The sequence below is a fragment of the Pempheris klunzingeri genome, chromosome 12, assembly GCF_042242105.1.
Source record: "Pempheris klunzingeri isolate RE-2024b chromosome 12, fPemKlu1.hap1, whole genome shotgun sequence".
In the NCBI taxonomy this organism is placed as follows: Eukaryota; Metazoa; Chordata; class Actinopteri; order Acropomatiformes; family Pempheridae; genus Pempheris; species Pempheris klunzingeri.
In genome coordinates, this window is record NC_092023.1 from 25,876,379 (window position 1) to 25,898,069 (window position 21,691).

At 40.6% G+C, this 21,691-nt stretch overlaps 1 protein-coding gene across 1 annotated transcript in view; it reads left to right on the top strand.

The window, feature by feature from the left end:
• Window positions 1-5,702: 5,702 nt before the first annotated feature.
• Window positions 5,703-21,691, top strand: part of LOC139211340 (gamma-aminobutyric acid receptor subunit pi) — a 30,761-nt gene continuing 14,772 nt past the window's right edge. Inside the window, exon 1 of the mRNA XM_070841631.1 lies at window positions 5,703-5,755. Coding sequence (XP_070697732.1) covers window positions 5,703-5,755 — 53 coding nt within the window. The remainder of the gene's footprint in view (window positions 5,756-21,691) is intronic.

The following is a 21,691-nucleotide window of genomic DNA, read 5'->3' on the forward strand; positions in this document are numbered from 1 at the left end:
GATGACGGAGGCTAAAGGTCGGTGAACAGGTTGGTGGCGTTGCCTCCTTTTGCTGTTGCTGTCCAAAGGCATTTCCTGCAGACTGGGGTGAAAAACAAAATGGAACTCAAAAAGCTCCGGCACCGGTGAGCCGACTTTTTCAGATTGGGGTAGACATTTTCGGTCACACTTTATTAGGTTACCTTGCTACCTAATGCTGTGGCAGAAGGATTGTGACAGAGGGTGAGGGCTTCATCAAGTTCATTTCTTTATGCACTTTCCTACCATATGTGTGTGCTCACCTTTGTTTCCTAGTTTTTCTGCCTGACTGCATATGTCGTTCATATGTCATCTGATTTGTGACAAAGGCCTGTTACTGCTACAGTGTGCAGCACTACTACTACTACTACTACTACTACTACTACTACTACTACTACTCCCTTCAGAGTAAAGTACTTGGTTTTCATTATGCAGCTCATAGTAAACGAGTCATTTTGGATATCTGGTCTTTGTTTGGGTGCTAGCCTTGTCTAGGCCAGCACCCAAACCTGGCTTTTATATCAGGTACAGTGGCAAGAAAACGTATGTGAATCTTTTGGAATTTCATGGTTTTCTGCATTAATTTGTCATAAAATGTGATCTGATCGTCATCTAAGTCATCTAAGGGTATTGACAAATATAATGTGCCTAAAATAATAACGCAAAAAAATGTTCATGTCTTTATTAAGAACAACCATAAAAACCTCATAGTGCTAGTGGAAAAAGTGTGTGAACCCTTGAGTTAATGACTTCAAAAAAGCTAATTGGAGTCAGGTGTGAGCATACCTGGAGTCTTGTTAAGTAAATGAGTTTGGAGGTGTGGACTAGAGCTACTTTGACTGATAAAAGCCACTCAAAGCTTTTGAGTTTGCGCCGCACAAGAAGAATACGCTTATGTGAGTCATGCCTCGCTGAAAAGAGCTTTCAGAGGATCTACGATCAAGAATTGTTGGTTTACATAAAGCTGGAAAGGGTTACAAAGGGATGTCAAAGACTTTAGAGATTCACCAGTCTGCAGTCTACAAATGGAGACACTTTGGGACTGTGGCTACTCTACCAAGAAGTGGGCGCCCAGTCCAAATGACCCCCAGAGCACAACGAAGACTCATCAGTGAGGTAAAGAAACAACCCCGAGTGACAGCCAAAGATTTGAAGGCGTCATTGGAACTGGCTAACATCTGTCTTCATGAGTCTATAGTACGTAAAACATTGAACAAGCAGGGTGTCTATGGCAGGACACCACAAAGGAAACCGCTGCTTACTAAAAAGAACATTGCTTCATGCCTGAAGTTTGCAAAAGAGCACAGTGACACTCCACAGCGGTATTGGCAAGATGTTCTGTGGACTAATGAAACGAAGATTGAACTATTTGGAAAGAAAACACGGCACTACATCTGGCGTGAAAAGGCCACAGCATATCATCATGAAAACATCATCCCAACCGTAAAGTGGGGGGGGAGTCAAGCAGGTATTAATTCTAAGGGTTCACTTACTTTTTCCACTACCATGTTGAATGAGTGTGTTCAATACAGACATGAAAGATCAGATTTTTTTATTCGTGTCATTATTTCAGGCACATTATGTTTGATTTGATTTCTACGAAGATCAGATCACATTTTATGACAAATTAATGCAGAAAACCATGGAATTCCAAAAGGTTCGCATACTTTTTCTTGCCACTGTATGTTAGCATACGTCTACGTTGTTTATATTGGGTATTCTTAACAGTGATGGTTAGCTATCTAGACACCATGTTCGTGCCAGATCGTGATTTTCTTTTTCCTTTTTGCAGCGGCTGTGGTGCCTGCTGGCGACTCTTAAGGCTGGTCAATAATCATTCATGCAGAAAAAGATGTTTTGTTGTATATTTTTAGGGCTTTGAAGAAGCACAAGACTAAATGACTTAAAACATCACTGCCATCCTTCAGTAAGTCTATGACAGAGAGAAATGAGAATATGGAGGAAAGGGTGAATTTGTGTATGGACTAGCAGCTCGGAGGCCACGAAGGTTGATGTGCTATTGATGTGACTCATCCTGTATGTCAGGAATAAGTAAGTACCTCAAAGATCAACAAAGGAGAGAAAAGCCTGAGAATTAGATCAAGTGACTCAGTTCTGCCTGACATATATTTTTATATTTACTGCTGCCCTTTTCAAGTTAGCTTAAAATCAAATTGCCAGCAGTTAGAGTCACTGCTGAAAGACAGGTTTCACTTTCAGAGGGCTGCTACCTGTCCTCACGTTCACTAGGATGGTCACTGAGCTCGGAGTGATGCCGGGACAGATGGGCTGACAAACATGGGCTGAAGAGTGGAGATATCTGTGCATTGGTTAGCTGTGGTGCTGCGGTGATAAAGCATGGTCTCGTCTCCTAAAGAACAAGTAAACAAATACGTGGTACTTTGAAGATTTGGGTTAAAACAGTGGTAGTCAGCAGCCAGCTCTCTATGTGCTCGATTTTGCACCCGTTCGTCTTTCTAAGTGTATTTTGGCTGGAGGTTGTGTACTGTAAATGTAAAATAAGGCCATACAAGCTTGTTGGAAAGCTGTGTGGAATTTATTTGCTAAGAACAAAAGGATGTGAGCAGACAGATGGATCCAAACACACCAGATAGTGAGAAAACTAAAGACTAAATTGTTATGTAGTTTTCTCATTAACTGTCTGTTCCATCTGATCCACTGACAACTAGGACTTATACAGACAAGACAAAACAATCTTATACCTACAGATTTTTTTTTTTTATCACTAACGTGAATGTTGTCAGTGTTTTGTCTCCCTAGTTAGTGTCCAGAATTTTTTTCAGGGTTGAAAACAACTCATGAATGGATGTTTGCAGGATTAAAGTAAATGCATTATTTTGAAGGCATATGTCTTGTTAGCTTGTTACAAGTTTGCTGCATGGATTCTGTTCATTTTTAGTATTTTCTCACAAGCAGTTAAGTTTTCTCTTTTCTTGCACTGGAGTAAAAACTCTTCTGGATCAATATATGATGAGCGATGATGCAATTTAAGAACTGGATCATGAAAATTATCGTTTTGTAGGATGCATCCCACTTTTTTGCAGTTCACTTGGTTTGTATTGTGGATCTTACATCACTGTTTCAGACATCATAACTATCCTCTTGACATAGAGTGAGGGTAAAGTAAACACAGATATCAGATAGAGTCAAGCATTCGGATTGAAAGATCAGTGGAAGTCACGCAGGCTTACCGACTGAACGGCTTCCACGTGAGCAGGCATAATTCATCCATTTTAATTCATTACCACCGTGCATGTATAGATAATCATTTCTAATGGCATCTCTCAGTAGGGGTCCCAGCATAATGTGCCGGGAAAGAAGAAGCAGAAATAGTAATGCATTTACTTGAAGTATTTAACATGCACAATAGCGCCATGTAATTTGTAATTTTATATTGAAATATTTCAATGCTCTGAATTTTGACTATTTTATGCTGAATTTGCTCACTATTCTAATTCCCCAAACTTTACGTTTGTACCATTTACAGTACGGACTAACACTGTTATGTCTGGTTTTGAACATCCTTCATTGAGCTTACAGCACTCTCAAATGCGCACTCTGGGGTGCAAATGTAGTACACTCAGTCATTAGCTCAGCCGGCTGTGAGTGGCAGGTCAGTGAGGAGGTGTACAGTAATCAGGTTAAACGATTTAACATGATGGCAACGTCCCTTTTTTACTCATACAGAATATAATACATGGCTGTTAACAATGTCAGGCTTTCATAAGGAATGAAAAAAGCCAAGTTAAATTCATTGTGCAGTAATGGTAAAAAAAAAAAAAAGAAAAGTTAAAGGACTGCTTAACTTACACAAATAACTGGAGACACGTCGCAAAGAAACACAACTGAGGAGACAAAAGGTGCCTGACTGCTTATAATTTATTCATTCAGACATTTTTGCTCTATTTTGAATACTGACATTTGGCAAAACTTGTACTTTGAATCAAAAACGTTCTTTCTTTTGTGGAACTATATCATAGCCTATCAAACTCCCTGTGCAGCGTTTGTTTATCGTGAACATCGCTCCATGGACGGACACGCTTTGCAGGGTGTTTTTGCATCATTGCAACATCTGAACTAGTCATATCTGTAAATATTCCCTCTCACTTTCTCTTATATGATGTAATCAGTATCAGAGGCCTCATATATTACATTTCTGAAGCTTACCCAGCGCAGCCAGTGATGGGTGGGTGGACCTCTCGTGTATTTTGATGCTTCAATTCAATCTCTCTGATGTTATGGATTGCTGTTTTGGAAAAGATTCTCGCTAGTAGTGTTTGACGTGGCCACAGCCCACAGTATCCTGAGTCTTCTATTTTTAAGCTTTGATTCAAAAGCCTTAACTCTGTCTCAGTGCAGACTAAGGAGAAACACTACAATGGAATAAGTAATGCTAGATTTTACAGCGTAATGCTTTGTGTTACTTCTGGTTGCTGTGCCTGAACATTCATCTGAACATCTCCCAGAATGCAGTGAAAACTGCAATAACAATACATGATAAGTAACAAGTTAAACAAATCTCTCAGTTTTCTCTTTGCAGCCAGATTGATGCATTTAACGTGCATTTAAACATTTGTTAAAATCCAAATCTTCCTCTGAGGGGATATTCTCCAGACAGCCCTAATTTTCTTTATCCACACAACGTTCTCAGCTTTCCTATCCCTGACCTGTATCCCTGAAAACTGAAAACTGAAGCTTGTGCAGCGTTGTAGCACTGAGAATTAGTGTCAGGAACATCACAAAATCTGCCTCCCACTTGGACAACCATGCGCAATAATGCCATGTCTCACCTGCTACAGAACCACACACCGTGCATTATGTAATCAAAACTGTAGTCACAGCGCTAAAATTACCACCAACAGGTCTTACTGTATTTCAAGCCTCCACCACTGAGAGCCACTTTAACGCAGCAGCTGAAGAACTTTCAGCTTTACATTTAATATTTCTTTAGCCCATCTTGCCATCTGCGTTAGACAGGTCTCTGTGGTTAAGTCATTCTGGTCTCTGAGGGTTCTCTGTCTGCTTTCATCCTAAAAGATGTATGGGAGAGACAGAGAGAGAGAGAGAGAGAGAGATAGGAAACAAGAAGATTCTCTTTGAAGGAAACTGCAATATGTTTTATTACTTTCCACCCAAGTCTGGAGCATACAGTGCCGCACTTGGAGCTGGGCTGAAATGAGCAACAAGAGGTCATTGAGCTTTTGAGAGAATGTTCCTCAGGCATGTCAGGACTGTAGCTTCCTATTGTTTGATTCAGAAGTCCAGGGGAATTGTCCTACGTCTCAGTGTCGGTGAGAGAACTGCCGTTACCTGGGTGATAGATATCGCCTCAGTAAAAATCATCTCAGTAAAAAAAACATTTGTGGAACTGCAGACTGTAAATATTAAGATAGGACACGGGTCACAGACCATCTGTGATGTGTGCCGGCTGATTCAGTTTGAAAACTGCTCCTGAAAAAGGAAGATGTAGGAGTGACTGAATTAGTGTTATCTCACATCCTTGCTGATGCGTATCAAACAAGCTTGGTTTCACAGGGAACAACGTTTCTGTATCTTCTTTATGTACTATCATCATCTGCATCTGTCTAAATTGCATGTTATTGTCCTCTGTGATCATTTATTCCAGATAAACTCCACGTGGCGTCTCCAATCCTTCGGCAGCCATGGCGTTCACCGTATCTGGGGGGACCGTGTTCACCATCCTCCTCATTAGCAGGTAAGAGGTAGAAATGCACCAGCTACGATGTACCAGCCACACAGCTATCTAAAGAGGCAGGAAGCACGCATGAGGTGAGCTGAAGAGGAGATAGAGAGGTACTCAGCTGTATCATTTTCTCCCAAACCATCAATACTCAATGGCAACTCCCCATGCATCTGACAAAGAGCACTGAGATTCCGCTGCAACTTTCACGGCGATGCGGAGCAGAACCGATGAGGAAGGATCGAGCATCACATGTATCAGTCAATGCATACAATTGGTGTTATAATCCCTGCAGAGGTCATACAGAGAGAATGATGGGATGTTTTGGTGCATATTTGTCTGTTACCGTGAAGAGAACCCTCTCCTCCTCTTGCAGTTTATTTTCAAAGCACAGAATGCACTTTGCACATTTTAGATAAGGCAAACCCTCTGGGTCTCGCTGAATCTTGCTGTAAGATATTCTCTGTGTAGTGCAGCGCTTCTTTGCACATCATCAACATCAGCTGGGATTAATGTGCTTACAGCAGGTTGCCTGCCTCACTAGTACAGTATGTTTCCATATGCATATGCTTTTAGTGTAAATACCGTATGCTAGACAAAATGATCTCATCTAATGAACCTGTGAGCTTCCAAAGAACCCATGCAGATTACCTTTGCATTGATCTGTGTTATTTTTGTGTCAGTCTCCGATGTGTAATGACACTGTAGTCACTATACTGTGGGCACAGAGAAAGCCTTAGGAACATTTGTACAAGCCAGACCAGAAACATGACTACCAAATATATATTCAGCGTAATTGGTGGGTTCTAACTGTATTGCAGCAGGTCTTTGTTCTATTTGTCAATTTGATCGATTCAAGCGGATATGCTGTCAGCGCTGATGACATGACGACAGAAACTTTGCAAGAGAAAAATATGTTTTCTGATTTGAGACAGAGAGAAACTGTGGGGGGGTGACATGTATCATCATGCTGCTAGCAGAGGTGACGTTCTCTCTTTATTTGGGCATGTTCAGGTAATTCAGGGTCAGGTCTAATTAACCTGGGTCTGTTCAGACAAGGTCTGAGTGGTCTCTGCTCCCTTTTTAAACTTTGACCCCATACTCTTTTCTCTAGTGTCGTCATCAGGTCAAACTAATGACATTCCCATCAGCCTCAGCTGTACTTTGTGATTAGTGCTAATAAGCAAATGCTAATCTAAGATGGTTAACATGGTGAACATTATACCTGCTAAACATATATCATTGCTGTAGAGTCTAAAGTCTTGCTGACGATGTATTCTTGCAGGTAGGGTTTGTGCAGGTTGTCATTTACATCTATGTGAAAGCCTATTTTCAGATACATACATATACAGTAATAACATGTCATGATGTTATAATAAGAAATGGCAGTCTCTGCAGACCAACCCTACATGCAGACCTCTGAGGGTAACGGACTCTCATTTGTAATAAAAAGAAAACGGTTCAGTGTGCAGCTTCGCCTTGCGATGCTCAGCTGCTTTGACTTTGACTGTTTCTGCTTGCGACTGGAAAATAGAACAACGTCTTGTTTTCCTGTGTCTCAGTGCAGAGATGTGCAGCCCACCATAAAAAGGGGGTGTTTTTGAAAATTCAACTTGAATTTAGTGACAAGTCGCCTCTTTATCTTGTGATTTGTAGCATTTCAACATCAAATGTTTGCATGTGTGCAGGATAGATTCTGACTCAGACAGACCTTTATCCTTAAATTACATATTATGGATAACAAATGCTATTCCTGCTCAACGCTCAGTCCTTTTCAATTACATCTCTTTATTGCACATTGAGACAGGCCGCCAACGTAACAAATCTTTTTTTTTTTGTTTGTTTGTTTCTAATTTGGTCTGTTGTTGGCTTAATAAACAAACTAATCCTGTGTTATTTAATTATGTAAATGGTAATCCAATGATTTCAGATGGTAACAAATTACTCAGTATGTAATTACTATGATCTCCAAGACAGTGTGAGTATGAAGGTGATTTACCATGGCCTGCGGTCCATCAGCATTCAGCATGAGGGACTCAGCTCAGAGGCCTTGATATCTTGACCCATTAGCAAACACTGCTTGCCCTCCGCCACTGTAATACAAATGCACTGCAACCATTTCCACTAATATAAATGGCCACATTATTGACCGTGCAGCTTTACGACGACTGTCCCTAACCTTGACAATGCTGAAACTGCCAGGACCCTCACCTTACAGCAAACAAGTACCTCATTACAGGTCAGGTCACAAGCAACATAAGCTCATAACCAGTCATGGAAGTCTCACATTCATCCAGCAGAAAAGGCTCATGGGACGTGAATGGCCTCTTTGAGAAGACTGATGTGTTGTGCTTCATGTTGAGGACACAATATATCACCTATGTGGCTGAATTCCAAAATGACATGTCGGCACATGCTTCAGTGTCAATCCAGGCCCTAGATAACTTCCTATTTTTCTCCCTGAGTCAAAAGAACAAAGCAAAAAAATTCAAGAGCATAGGCTGAAGATCACAGCTGAGCTTGTTATAAAAAAACCCAAAAGAAAGCTTAAAGAAAAAAAACCTTCAGTGTTTGTCCTCTGAGGCAGCCAGCCTTGACTTTGGCTGGCATGCGAAGTATTTACTGATTGTTGACTAAACATAGCAATGGTCCAGAACAAACATTTAAGTCGCCTTGAAAAATGTATTGATTCATCTGCTCAAATTTGAACTGATGATCACTTTGAGGCTGGTGTCTTGCAAGCTAAAGGTCAACAGAATAAAAGGAGAAGATGCTTGAGGAAAAACAAAGCACCTGCCAATAGAGTTACAGTGAACCTGCAACATGGAACATTTCAAATATTTTATTTACCCAAATAAACAGAAACAATAAATGTGACTGCTGCAATATCTGACTGACCTTTTGCTGAGCCCATCCACCTTTGTTACTGTTGTTAAAGTGCTTCACACACCCAAGAGTGCAGAGAATGTTTTTTTGTTGGTATGAGGAACTTTTTACTGGTCGTTCTTGGAAGAATGAACTCGTAACGTCACGTGAGACAATGCAATTGTGCAGGTACATAAATTAAGCATCTCTATATATATATATATATATATATGATGCATCTGTAAAATATACTTAATTTCTTCCAAACTGTAAAAACCCAAGCACCCGCAGTGGAATTTCCTTTCAAACTTCATGTTAGGCAGCAGCTAACATTAGCTGCAGCAGTTAGCTTAACTTTAACACAAATGGTGTATCAAAAAAAGCAAAACACTTTCTTAATTAACAGTCTTTCTAATGCATCAGTATATCTGCACATCACCATTATTTCTTAAACCCATTCCAGATGCAGTTTTTAATTCACTAACACTTTAGCATAATCAAGTGGGATTTTACATGGTGCCACCATCACCTTTGCAGGTAGCGGTTTTTATAACAAACTGACAAAAGGTCAGTGGCGTTTAACATAACAAAATTAGCGTCATGTCTAGTGGACATTTTCTCCAGTCAGCAGCTTTGTCTAGTTGCAGTCAAGCCAGCTACCGCCTGAATTTTGATGGACGTCTGTTACGTTAGTGTTCTTGCATCCTTTTTTGGCCGCTCCAAGCACCGGTACTGTAACAGCACAGATAAACACACATGAAAAGACCGGCTGACATGACCGGGCTTTTGTAGTTTTCTACAGAACAGATCCAAAACACCTTCACACTTGACATCGCACTCCCTTGGGTCCTCAGAAATACACTCGCCAAGTGTGAAGTCGATCAGATGAGCGGTTCACTAGAAAATCACTAGAAAACACACACTCACACACACACACACACACACACACACACAGTCACATATGGACAGAGAATCTTGTTAGATAAAAATAAACAGAATAGATACAATACAGTAGATACAAAGTGATGATTTATTTGAGCACATTAAACTACTATAGACTCTGCACACTTGCCTCATGTCAAAATAGGTTCACACTCACATTTGCTGATAAAACAGGTTTGATAAGCCTTGTACAACAATATGAGTAAAGTTTATGTGAATATCCCATTACATGTCTCGGTGGGCTTTTCACACCCACATTACAACACTCTCCCACTGACTTTAACCTTCCTGAAGATAAGGAAAATCATTGGTAGGAAAAGAAGTAATGGAAGAAACCTCAGATGGGCATTTAAATAAATGGCAGGAGATATATATAGATATATAGATATATTTACATATATATTTATTGAATTGAATTGAAATATTATAAAAACTATTAATGGAATACAAATGGACATTTTAGACATTTTCATATTAGAGACAATACAGAGAACAATGGAATAAATGATAAGTCATTTGTAATGTGAACTTGTGAAAAGAACAATAAATATAGATATATCTTAGATTATATACTATTAAATGCATCTAGGTAAAATGCTCATGAACAAATAGTAAGCAGATGTAAATAAATTGTAACATGTGTTTATTTTTTTAAACACAAGTACGAGTAAAGCGTATACAAGTGAACTGTGTGCCTACCGTCTCCATGTTCTCCTCTGAGGCTGACCTGAAACCAGCCCTGAGGCTCTCCAGGGACACCTGGCATCAGCAGGCCGGTCCAGATGTCGCTTCGGCAAAAGCAACACGGATGGAGCCATTACAGTGAGGTGGCTGTCTGTCTTTACTGGCTTGCATGCGGCACCTCATGCAGAGTGACAGCAGACATCTTCACCACGCTGAGGCAGTTACAACAGTTTGTAGAATAGCCTGCAGTTTAGCGGACAGAGGAGATGATGGTCATCCTTCACAAAATTATTCATTTCCCCACGTCGGAGGAGACAGAGGAGCTGCGGGGCAGGCTTTGCTCGCCTGGCTGGCCACGAGGCATTCTGCTGTGCAGCAGGTGCAATAAATAGGTGTCATATTAAATACCCCCACCTGCTGAAAACACAAAGGAGCGCTACATGAAGTGAAAGCTTTTCCCATCAGTGGCACCCCAGGGTGTGGGTCACAGCAAAGGCATTTCTAGATATTTACATTGTCAACACAGTGTCTGTCTCAAATCAACAAAGAGTTCCTCCAGTCATCAGCTGGCTCCTTTTTTCCTGGAGACAGGGTTACCCACCTGCAGTATCCTCATGCCACATCACCAGCCTGTAGTGGGTGAGAACACACAGACTGAATTATTCATTACTGTTACTTTGTTACTTAGCATTTAAAAATACCACATAGATTTTATGTTACCTGTAGTTTAATCATCAGGCCAATTTGAAGTACCCTGCCAAGGACCATGCCAAGGACCCTGCCAAGGCTAGGAGCATCATAGAGCACACCTTTGGCATGCAAAACACCCGCTGGTGTGCCATCTTCCAGAGAGCTTTGGAGATTCATTGTTATGTTTCATTAAGTTTGTTAAGTTTAATTTGTGTGTCTTCTGTTATTTCTTGTTTTATTGCTCAACTTTTCCCTCTTGTTTAAGGTCCCTTGACTTCCTGCCCTTGTGTGATCCTGCCCTTGTGCCCCCTTCCCTGGTGCATATATTGTTCTAGTATTGTTATTAATATTGTTGTTCTAGTCAGGTTTGCATCTATTAGTAAGTATATTTTGATAATGTCTGTTGTTTGGTGCCTTGTCCTTGTTGTTTTTGTACAACATTATTACAGGTATCTAGAGTTGCTGGATTTTAAACTTTCCCAAATTTGATAATAAGTCAAAGCTGTTATCGATACACCCTAATAGCATCCAACACTATCCTCCACACAGTGAGGAAATATTAGACACAGTGGCTGTGCCAGTCAAGAATAGAGTTTTATTTTCATGCAACTGTAACCCCCCATTAAGGTGTTTTTGGCCCTGGAAGATGACACATTTACTCCTGTAATAAGCTTGCAGGCTAGCTGCACATGCTAATGTTTGAGGCTAATGTTAGAGTATAATTCCTTACGAATTCACTCTTGTGGTTCTGGTTGTGGAAAAACAAAAACCACGCACCAAACTCTTAAAAGCCTGATTAGTGAGTGTCTAAACTAAGTGTTCCGTATAGTCTTCCTTTAATTTACAATTATCTATATTTACTGTGAATTTGTGAAAACAGCCTCTGGGTAGGAGGGGTATATTTGTGATTTAACCAAAAGCACTATAACTGCATTCCTTTGCAAGTCATTCAACAACCCACATCTACAAATCCAGGCCCCAGCATCAAAGCAGTAGGACTCAATTTCACATGTAATCTCCCTCAATAGAGGCAAAATAATATGTAACACCACAATACTGCATATACAGTAGGAACCAATGGTTTCACAGCACTGGTTAGAGAAAGCATGGATAAGATCCTACTGAAGCCTATTACAGGCAGATTAAAGGCTTACACTATGCTTTTCTTGCTTTTACTGGAGCGACGTGACTTTCCCCTGTATAGAAACTCGTGCTATTTCAGTTTTTTTTTTAGCAATTGATTGTCACAGGAGAGATTACTTTACCCCTATGCTCAGATAATTACATAACCAAACTGTTTCAAACCTGACAACATTTCAGAGACTCATGGAGAGAATTAAATGGTTTGAGACAATACTGGAACGTGCACTTTGTTTTTTTTCTGTGCTGAATAGGAAATTAACTGTTTTAGTGCCACTTGTCAAAATGACTTCGTCATGTCAGTGACAAGTTTTTTAGATTGTGGACTAAAAGGAAATGTTGGGTTTGGAGAAGTTTATTATTTTCACTGTTAATTCGGAGTCACACAAAGTCTCTACATGCGGTTTGAAGGTATGTTGAACTCGGATCATATAAGAAAATGAGATTGGACTTCAACAAGTGCCTTGGCAGATTGATTTGGAAGAGTGATCCTCAATTTTACTGCTTCTGATAAGTTAATGCTTGAGGCTGCTCACTGATGTCACTTGTCAAGGGTTACCAAAATACTACTGATGTGGCAGAGCTGATGCTGGCCCAGCAAGAGCTTCTTCTTTAAAGAATAAAGGTAGTTTTTCAGCTTCACTGAATACTTCAGTGCATTGTTGCACGGTCAGATTTTACAAACGGTTCTGTATGAAGCACCAATGAAGTGATATTACATTTTGTTCGTCCGTCTCCAGTAAACTATCTTGTGTCTGCAGGAGACAGGCAGAGAAAACTGAACCTTTTTTTCAGTGTCATGGTCCTTGGTTTCCTCACAGTTAAATAATGAGGCAATTGAGATTCTTTTAATTTTCACAAAATCTACTTTTCTCTTGACTACAGTGCGTGTTAGTAATTGCCTCGGCTCGCCTTTTTGAAATTCATCATTTATCATTTTCTGAAGCAAAGCGAACTGAAAACTGCTTTTTTTTTATATTCATTACATTTAATTGTAGGTCCCCCATCAGAAACAATATCTTCCCTCCGCTGGGCTTCTCTGCCATTTCCTTTTTCACAGCAGTTAGTCATGGTACCATTGTCACTTATATTTTCCTTCAGCAAGGAATTTTCTTGCTTTAGACCTGATTATACTATAGTGTTACATTTTCTGAACCTGGTGCTAAATGTACTTATTAGACTCTTTAGGTGTGTGAGAGCAGCTTGTCGTCGACTTATAACAGATTACTGGGGAACAATCCAAATACTTACCGGCTCTATGACTTATGAAAGTCGAGGAAAATGTATTTTGTTGGGCATTTCCACCATAGAAAAAGGACCAAGAATTTTTTTGACAAACTTGGGACCGAACTTAGTTCCTCTTCTTGACAGAGTTAATCATATTCGTCTAAAGTGAGTCTATTTTACATTTGCATGCAGAGTTGATTTCATTCCCTGCTGCTCGTGACCAATGTGACATGTATTCCCCTTTAGAAATGTGGGATTTATGGATGCATTTTTTAAAGTCTAGCTTTGGTCGAATCAGAGTGGAGCAGAAATGGAGCGCAACAACTTGACAATTCTGCCTGATGTCAGGCTAGCTTTAACCATAGGCCATTTGAAGTTTATATATTTAATTTGCAAATTTATAACCCTGCATGCATTTATTCTGTTAATCCTGTTGCTGACATTCCCTCCTGGAAACTGGTGCCCTGTCCGCCCCACCATCCCCAGGAATTATGTTCATACTGGACAATTCAGCACCTCACAACTTACGTCCAGTGCCAGAGCAGCACATAATGTGCCCACTAGGTAGCCAAATGGAAGGTTGGGGTGGTGTGTTGGCTTTCACTTTGTCCTCCTTTCTTGTGGGAGTTTGCACCCTGTTATAGACTTGCAAATATAATTTGCTTTTCTTGACCTACCCCTTGTTTTCCCCTAACTTTAACCAAGTGTTTTAGCTGCATAAATATAACCATAACTCCACTGGAAACTTATCAACTTGCCACAACCTTTTTTCTAACCACAACCATACAGATACTGTCAGACAGGCCTCCAGCTCTTTGGCAGCATTAAGTCAATACAGTCGCTTCAAGTCCACCAACTACTATTCCAGCATCTGGATGTGATTTGTTCATGAATTCTACAAGTGATTCCGTATCCAATAGGAAAATTGGATATGGACACAGAGAGGAGCCTGGATGTACAGCATTTGTGCATGAGCTCCTCTAAAGCTCCAAGGTCCATTTTATATTAGAAGACTATATAGCTGGAGCCAGGGATAAGGCTCCTATTACCATGATAACGCTTTGTAGTGTCATTTTGATTAACACAAACCAAGATCTTATTTTGGCCTCCCTTTGAGCTCCTGAAATCTCACAGCTTGTTAAAGAAGATTTAATAAAGAAGCACACACTTGCCTTAAGAGGGATGTTACTGTTAGCTGATAGCTTATCCCATCGGACAAGGACTCTAAAGTCAACATCATAGAGATTTACATTGTATCACCCTCTACCATGGAAACTCTTTCTCAAGGTTAAAAGCCACTTACAAACTGAAGCTTTACGGGCTTCACTTGATGATCGAAGGATAAAGTTTGAGATTACAGTGAGAGTGAAATTGAATCATTATCTGAAGGCATAGGAAGTTCAAGTTGAGAAACTCCAGAAGATTATTCTGATTTTTCCACATTTTTCACTCAGCATGGAATAAACAGTGTGTTCATATTCTTCTTACGGGCTCAGATAGTATAATAATCCCCTGGGGAATGGTGTTGGGCATCAGTGATGAGTAAATGATCATAAAAACTAATCAATCGCTCATTATATATCATATACAAGTACTCAACAGCAACATTATTACTAACATTTTATTAAGCTCCTTCAAATCAGCTACAGTGTTTTACTGGTTTAAGACATAATGGTGGAAGAAGCAGCCAGCCTCCAGTGTGGGGACTTTACTGACCTTCACCAGCCAGTTTATAGTTAGCCACAGTGCCTGACCAGAGCGCCCCAGAAGTGTCATCCTTATACCCAACAGTGTTAGGTGTAAACCTTTGTGACTTCCAAAATAAAACCCAAAAACGTTACGATTGGCTGGAGTTATGTTTTACTATTTGATCTCCACAATAAAAGGAACAATGAAGGACAGACACAGTTCAAATATCCTCAGCAAGTTTGTTCAGTTTTTTTTAATTTAACAACCAAACACATTATTGACTCCACAGTATCTCTTGTATTACGCTGTACATTGGCAGCTTTTAGTGTCTGCTGGTTTTACTGAATCTGCTTTGGTGGATTTGACTGATTAGCTTGATTGAAGTTCTGATGGACTTCCACAAAGACTCTTGTCACTGTTTTTGAGATCAAACAATTGGAACCACTAGGTGTGCTGGTAAAAGGTTTTGAATAATGCTGTTGCCCTTTAACAGGAGAAAACAAAAAAGTCAGATCTGATAAAAGTCACACTAATCATCCACACCCACCGTCCAGCTCATTCAGCAAAATAAAATGTCCAGGCCTGGTGTGCACTTCTAGTGCTTCTGAACTCAAGAATTACTTCAGCAGCGTATTGTCAATGAGCGCGTGTTTTAACCTTTAAGCCAATGGCCTTCCTTCAGAGTTTCTTTTGCAGAATAGAAATACTTACCAGCTGGCTGAGTGTGTCTGCTCCCTGCAATGTGGAGATTTAATGCAGCATTTAACTTCCGCCATGATGAACCCATCAAAACTTTACAAAAAACAATATTAAAGAAAAAACATTCATTCTTAATCTGCACAATTATGAATGGTTGGCGGCTTTTTTAGAATATAATTGGTCTTTTAATATACTTGCCCTGCAGAGTTTCCTCTCCATACCTGCCTTAATCTTGCTCCTTAACGAAAATCTTTAAAAAGAAACTCTATTAAGTGCTGCTTGACTAACCCAGGAACACCCTGGGGATCTGATTTCATGTTCAGCCTGAAGGATGTGACATAAAAGCTCCACTGTTATTTTCTTTGTCAGCAGTTTGACTCACTTTTGATAGCTTTTAATTTGAGAGTTGGGGGTGGGTGGAAGGGGTATTTTAACCCGGACAGCTGTGAGGACATTTAAACTTCTATGTGTTGTCGATCTTAAAACGTTTCTGGCACGTCAATAGTAATTTCAGCCCCGCAGCACACTCGGGTTTGTAAATCTTTGTTATTCCATTGTTGAGTCTGCTGTGCAGTGCTGGTGTGTTTTTTTTTTTGGCACAACAGCTTTTATTAGCTGTCTGTTTTTAATATTTATCCATATTCAACCACATATCCCAATGCTATCATTAAACATTTACATTTTTAGTTTTTTATATATATATATATATAAACATGAGATAACCTCACTATTCTTAGCTCACACGCTGTTGTCAGTACAGTAATATTGTTTACTTCATGGTGGCACTGAATTCAGCATAAATTTGCATAATGCGTCTTCCTTCATTTACAATATGCGTGGACACGTCTGGTGGAGGCATCCATTAACATGCTTGTTACTCTGTTTCATCTGGCGTTGAAAGGAAAACACAGTTAATTATCCTGCTGATAGGAATTTTGTGGATGGTTAAGTCTTTCTTCATAACTAATGAGGTTTTTTTTTTCCTCAGCAGCGGTACAACTTTGTAATGGGCAGGGAAAAGATGCTTTAAGTACTAGATTATCCATGGAGGCGTAAAATTTATCTTTGATGATTTCCCTTAATGAAAATCTAACTTGTTGATTACTGTTTTTGGTTGGATGACACTTACAGTTTCTGTCAACATAACATTAAGCTTCAGTGTAATTTTTCAGTCCATTTCATTGGATTTGATTTATACTCTGTTAGCAAACATTCGACAACAATCATTTCAGATGTTGCCCGTGGTTCTATTTTAGTGCCGCCAGCTTTTTAGCTCAATTAAGCAATGTCTAATGCTTGAGTAAAAGCCGTTGATAGAAATACCCATTAATTCCTATTTTCTTGTGCTGATCTTTTTGAAAATCTGGTTAAAATATTTACGCTAAACTAGCATAGAAACCTGGCTGTTGTCAGACAACCAATAATGTCTGCTCAAAATTTTTGGGCAATCCATCAAGTAGATGTTAAGATAAGTAAGTACTTCACAGATTTAGTGAAATAAGTGCTGATGAGATGAAGACAGGGGGTCACCAGAGTCATTGGAATTCATCCTCTGGGGACCATCTCTATATGTGTGAAATGTCATGATAATTCCTGTTGTTGCTGAGATGTTTCAGTCTGAACCATATGACTGAAAGGAGAATGTGGAATTTGCATAAAATGCTCGGCCACTCATTAAACCTTCTCAAAAACAGCCATCCAGTGAACGTGACACCGTCTGTACTGACAACAGACAAATCCAGTCTTCAAAATGAGTCAGTGAGGAATAAACTGAGTCAGTTTTGACACAGTGTTTGCTAACATGATTCTGTACCATTTGTACTGTATGGCTCTTGGACTCTTTTCTTAATTTGCATCGGTTATTTTGCAGTCAGATTAAATTGCATTATCTTGCAGCACTGGGCGTAATTTTCTCTAGCATTAAAAGAAAGGAGTAAGGGACCTGCTGGCCCAGCAGGGTTGAGCGCACTCTGGAGAATATGCACACATTCAATCAATCACCCACGACTGATTCTCAGACAGCCATCTTGCCATAACTGCGTGACGAGAGGAAGTTAGGATCTCCAAACTTCAGACTGAAAGCAGGCCCTCAGTGCTCCCCACAGGCTGCTAAATTTCTCTCACAGCAGGCTCACAAAAGCTGTGTTTAATCACTCTGAAAAGTCACTAAAGAATGATGATGCTTTGGCAAATTGCATTATTCGAATCATGCCCTGCCTGTTGTTTAGTGGCCATATGTGGTTTGTCATTTTGTATCTTCTCTTTCGTCAAGAGTTTAACCGTCTTCTCTTCTGTTCTCACTGTTAGCGCAAATAATAGGCGCACCCACATCAAGCTTCACACACTTTGCAGCAGTACTGCAGCAAGCCCCCTGAGTGACAAACCTCCTCAGGATAGTGGTCCTGTGTGAAAGCAGCAGGAGATGTGAAGATGTTAAGAACGCAATTAACACAAGGACATGCTGCTCACATGTATAATCCAGTTCATTTACCGTATGAGTCAGAATACTGGGTAATTTCTGATTGTGCCGGTGCTGTAATTGATTGAACGCAATGTGGATGTAATAGGGCATGACAAGTTGATAGTGCAAAGTGAGCAATACTTCAGTTTAATTGGCTGGGGGGGTGAGGGGGTTGAGCACTTTCATTGACAAATATCTCTCTGGCCATTCAATAAGCAGCAGAGAAAGTTTCCTGGCCGGCATGTATTATTAATGAAAATGAGATCAGGATAATAAAGTGGAATGTAGCAAAGCGCTTTACATCTGTGTCTGTAATGATTAAGAAAACGGGATTGTTAAGCATATAAAACCTTGTAATCCCTCCAAAATGTTTGACAGTAATGTTCATTTTTTAGCCTATACTGGTGAATTACAACCAATCTGCCAAGATGATTCTACAGCAGGCTTCTTGTCTTTTAAAGTTTCAGGTTAGACATGAGACCAAAGTAGCCAAAACCACACAAAAGTGTAACATAACATCTGCACTTGCTGATTTACCTGAAATAAAGTGACACGTTTGTATGTCACAACTCACATTTTTTTTTTTTCTGAGATTCTGCCTTCAGTAGGCTTATGAAGACAGTAAATGTTCTATTCTCCTATGTGGAGGGGCTTAGGGGAGCTGCCTGGGACTGCATGAAAGGGAGAAACAGCTGCTTTTATCCACAAAAGCCTGCAACGTGAACTCAGGAAGGCAGCCTGGTTGCCTGCCTCTGCATCTCCGAGCGTGGAGTGGCTGAGGGGTCCGAGGAAGCCTCGAAAGTCCCTGATGAGCGAGAGAATAATCTCTGTATATGAGAGCAGCAGTGACTTTCCTCAAATCCCATTTCACAGCAGAAAAAAAATGAATATTCTCTGCAAAAGAAGAAAAGAAGACATTTAATGCAACTTGACAGGCGAAGCATTCGGTATGGAGCGAATGTTTCTAGCACACCTTGAGGATTGAGCTAAAGCTTTATGTTCTACCTGTTTTCTCCAGCAGCCTGTCACTAGACAATGGGTGCCTCGTATGATTTATGGCCTACTGCACCAAAGACATCATTAGGGTAAGCCGTAGTTGAAGCCTTCATGTTGTGAAGCAGTGGAATTTCAGCTCTGTAAGGACAGAAAGTTAACCAATTTCTATGGTTTACCATTGGATGTGGGGCAGTGAGTTGAGACGCAAATGTCATTAGTTGTCATCTGAATATGAATAAGCTTGAATCTCTGACTCTGAAGGTCAAGTGAGGACCCGCCTTATTTCATGTAGTGTGTTGGATAACAAATTCATCCTCATACATCTGTAACTGTGGTGGCATGACTGGAATCGGTCCCTGAAGGAGGCGTCCTCCCATTTAGCACATCAAGTGTAATTAAATGCTTTTGATTTGATTGATATTTTACAGAAGAAAATTAAATCATATAGTATTATGAGTAACACATAGAGAAACTTATCATCTATTCGCCAGTTTTGGGTGAATGTGTAACAAAAAAAAAGACAAATCATTGTTGGAGCTGCTCTCCTGTCTCATCATATCTCACTCTGCTCTGCTGATTCGTACAAGCTCCTGGATGGGGAATATTCCGACAGATTGCTCCCTGTGTGTATACAGAACACGCACGTGTTGTACTCCTCTGTGAGGCTCCAGCGCCATGGCGTGCCAACGGCTGCAGGGATCCCTCTGCAGCAGAGACAAGGCCAGCTGAGGGAGTTTGGGGAACGGAGAATGACATGAATCAATGAAATAGGAGTGAGAAGTGGGTTGGAGTTGATTATAATGCTGAGTGGGAGGAAGAATGGAAGAAGGAGAGGGAGAGGGGTGAGTGTTACTCAGCTCTCTGCAGGGGTTTTGTTCAACTGAATTAATATGTTGTGAAATGTGCAAGTGCTGCCTGGACTGATGCCTTGTGTGGATTGGAGATTGGGAAGAAGAATAGGGGGAGGGGTAGGTCTGTAGGGAGGCCATGTCATGAAACAGGATCTGATAAGGCGAATTCCCCCACAGGGTTTGAGTCCTTCATTCCAAGCCACCCTGTCACCCCTGTACTTCTGTCTGAACCTATTCCTCCACCCACGCATCCAACATCCAAACACAAGGCGTATCAGCGTAGCCTACAGGCCCTGGAATATACAGTACAGAGGCATACAGTAGAGACCATACTGTGGTGGCAGACATCGCTCATGGCTGCACCCTATCAGCCGGCCAGATGTTCTGTGTGCACTGCGTTCCACTCAGTTTGACTTTTCTTAAAGGGATAGCTCTTCCATTTTTTAAAATGGGGTTGTATGTGTAACTCATTCATAGTCAGTATTTTACCAACAGCACGCTCCCACTTTAGAGAAACAGGCGGAAGTCCTGACACAGCCGCTAAGCAATGTACTGTTTTTAGACCGGGGGGGGGCAGCAGGAAAATGTACTAAATGTATAAAAAAAGGCCCAACTAGAAAAAAATCTATCAGTTTAAGTGCATGTTATATTGTGAATATTTTCCCTGCTTTGCGTTGATGTTAGACAGCCCTTTCTGATGGGAAATTTAAAGGGGTGTTCGCTCTCTCTTCGCTCTCCTCAAAGCCATCAGACTCCATTGCAAAAGGAATAATTTTACCTGGCAGCACACAGGAGATGCTGGTCGGCCGCTCCCTCGATTGGTTGGTTTGTTTGTGTTATTGTGTGACTTTGGTGCTTTAAAAGGTTAGTTCAGATTCAAACTAATGTTTTAGTTTGTAGATTGAGGCAGTGGTAGACCAGCAACTCCTGTGTTTCACGGAGTAAAAAAACATTTTTTGTCAAAGGAGTCTGGTGGTTTTGAAGGGAGTGGAGAGAGAGAGAGAGGGAAAAAGAATGAAAAGGCATCAGTTCACCATCAGAGAACATAAAAACATATAGAAATTTACTACACGTGTAATCTGAGGTTGATTGGGCCTTTTTAGGTGGCTAAAATCCATTTTCCTGCTGACCTTGTCCACAGCGGTACATTGCTTAGCTTCCATCCCGAGAATCCTGCCTGCTTCTCAAAGCCGCTATCTTAGGTATGTAACAGGCTCACTATGGAGAGGCACCTCATGCTGCCCCACGTCACATGATTTGGCTCAGTTATCTTGGTCATCATGGCGCCGTAAAGCAAGACTTTGACTGCAGACAACATGAGAGAGAGAGAGAGAGAGAGAGAGAGAGAGAGAGAGAGGAGAAGAAACATGGAAGGAACAGCTTCAGACAGGAGAGAAGCCGAGCAGAATAAGCAAAGCAAAGGGCTCATTACTAGAGACTAGGAGAGGATTGTGATCATGACAAAGAGAGACAGACTAATCATAGCCTGCTGCTGGCACTTCCTCCCCACCAAGTTCAGTGGGCTAAGAAGCAATCACTTGGGACTAGCTAGTTAGCACATTAGACGGTCTTGTTTAGATCCACGGTGTCATGTGTCTGGACAGATAATGCGGCAGATCAAACCGCTCAGAAATGCATGAAACTCTCCTGCTCATGTCAGCATCTCACTGTTGAGCTAGTTGAAGGGATAATCTTCTAGATGCATTG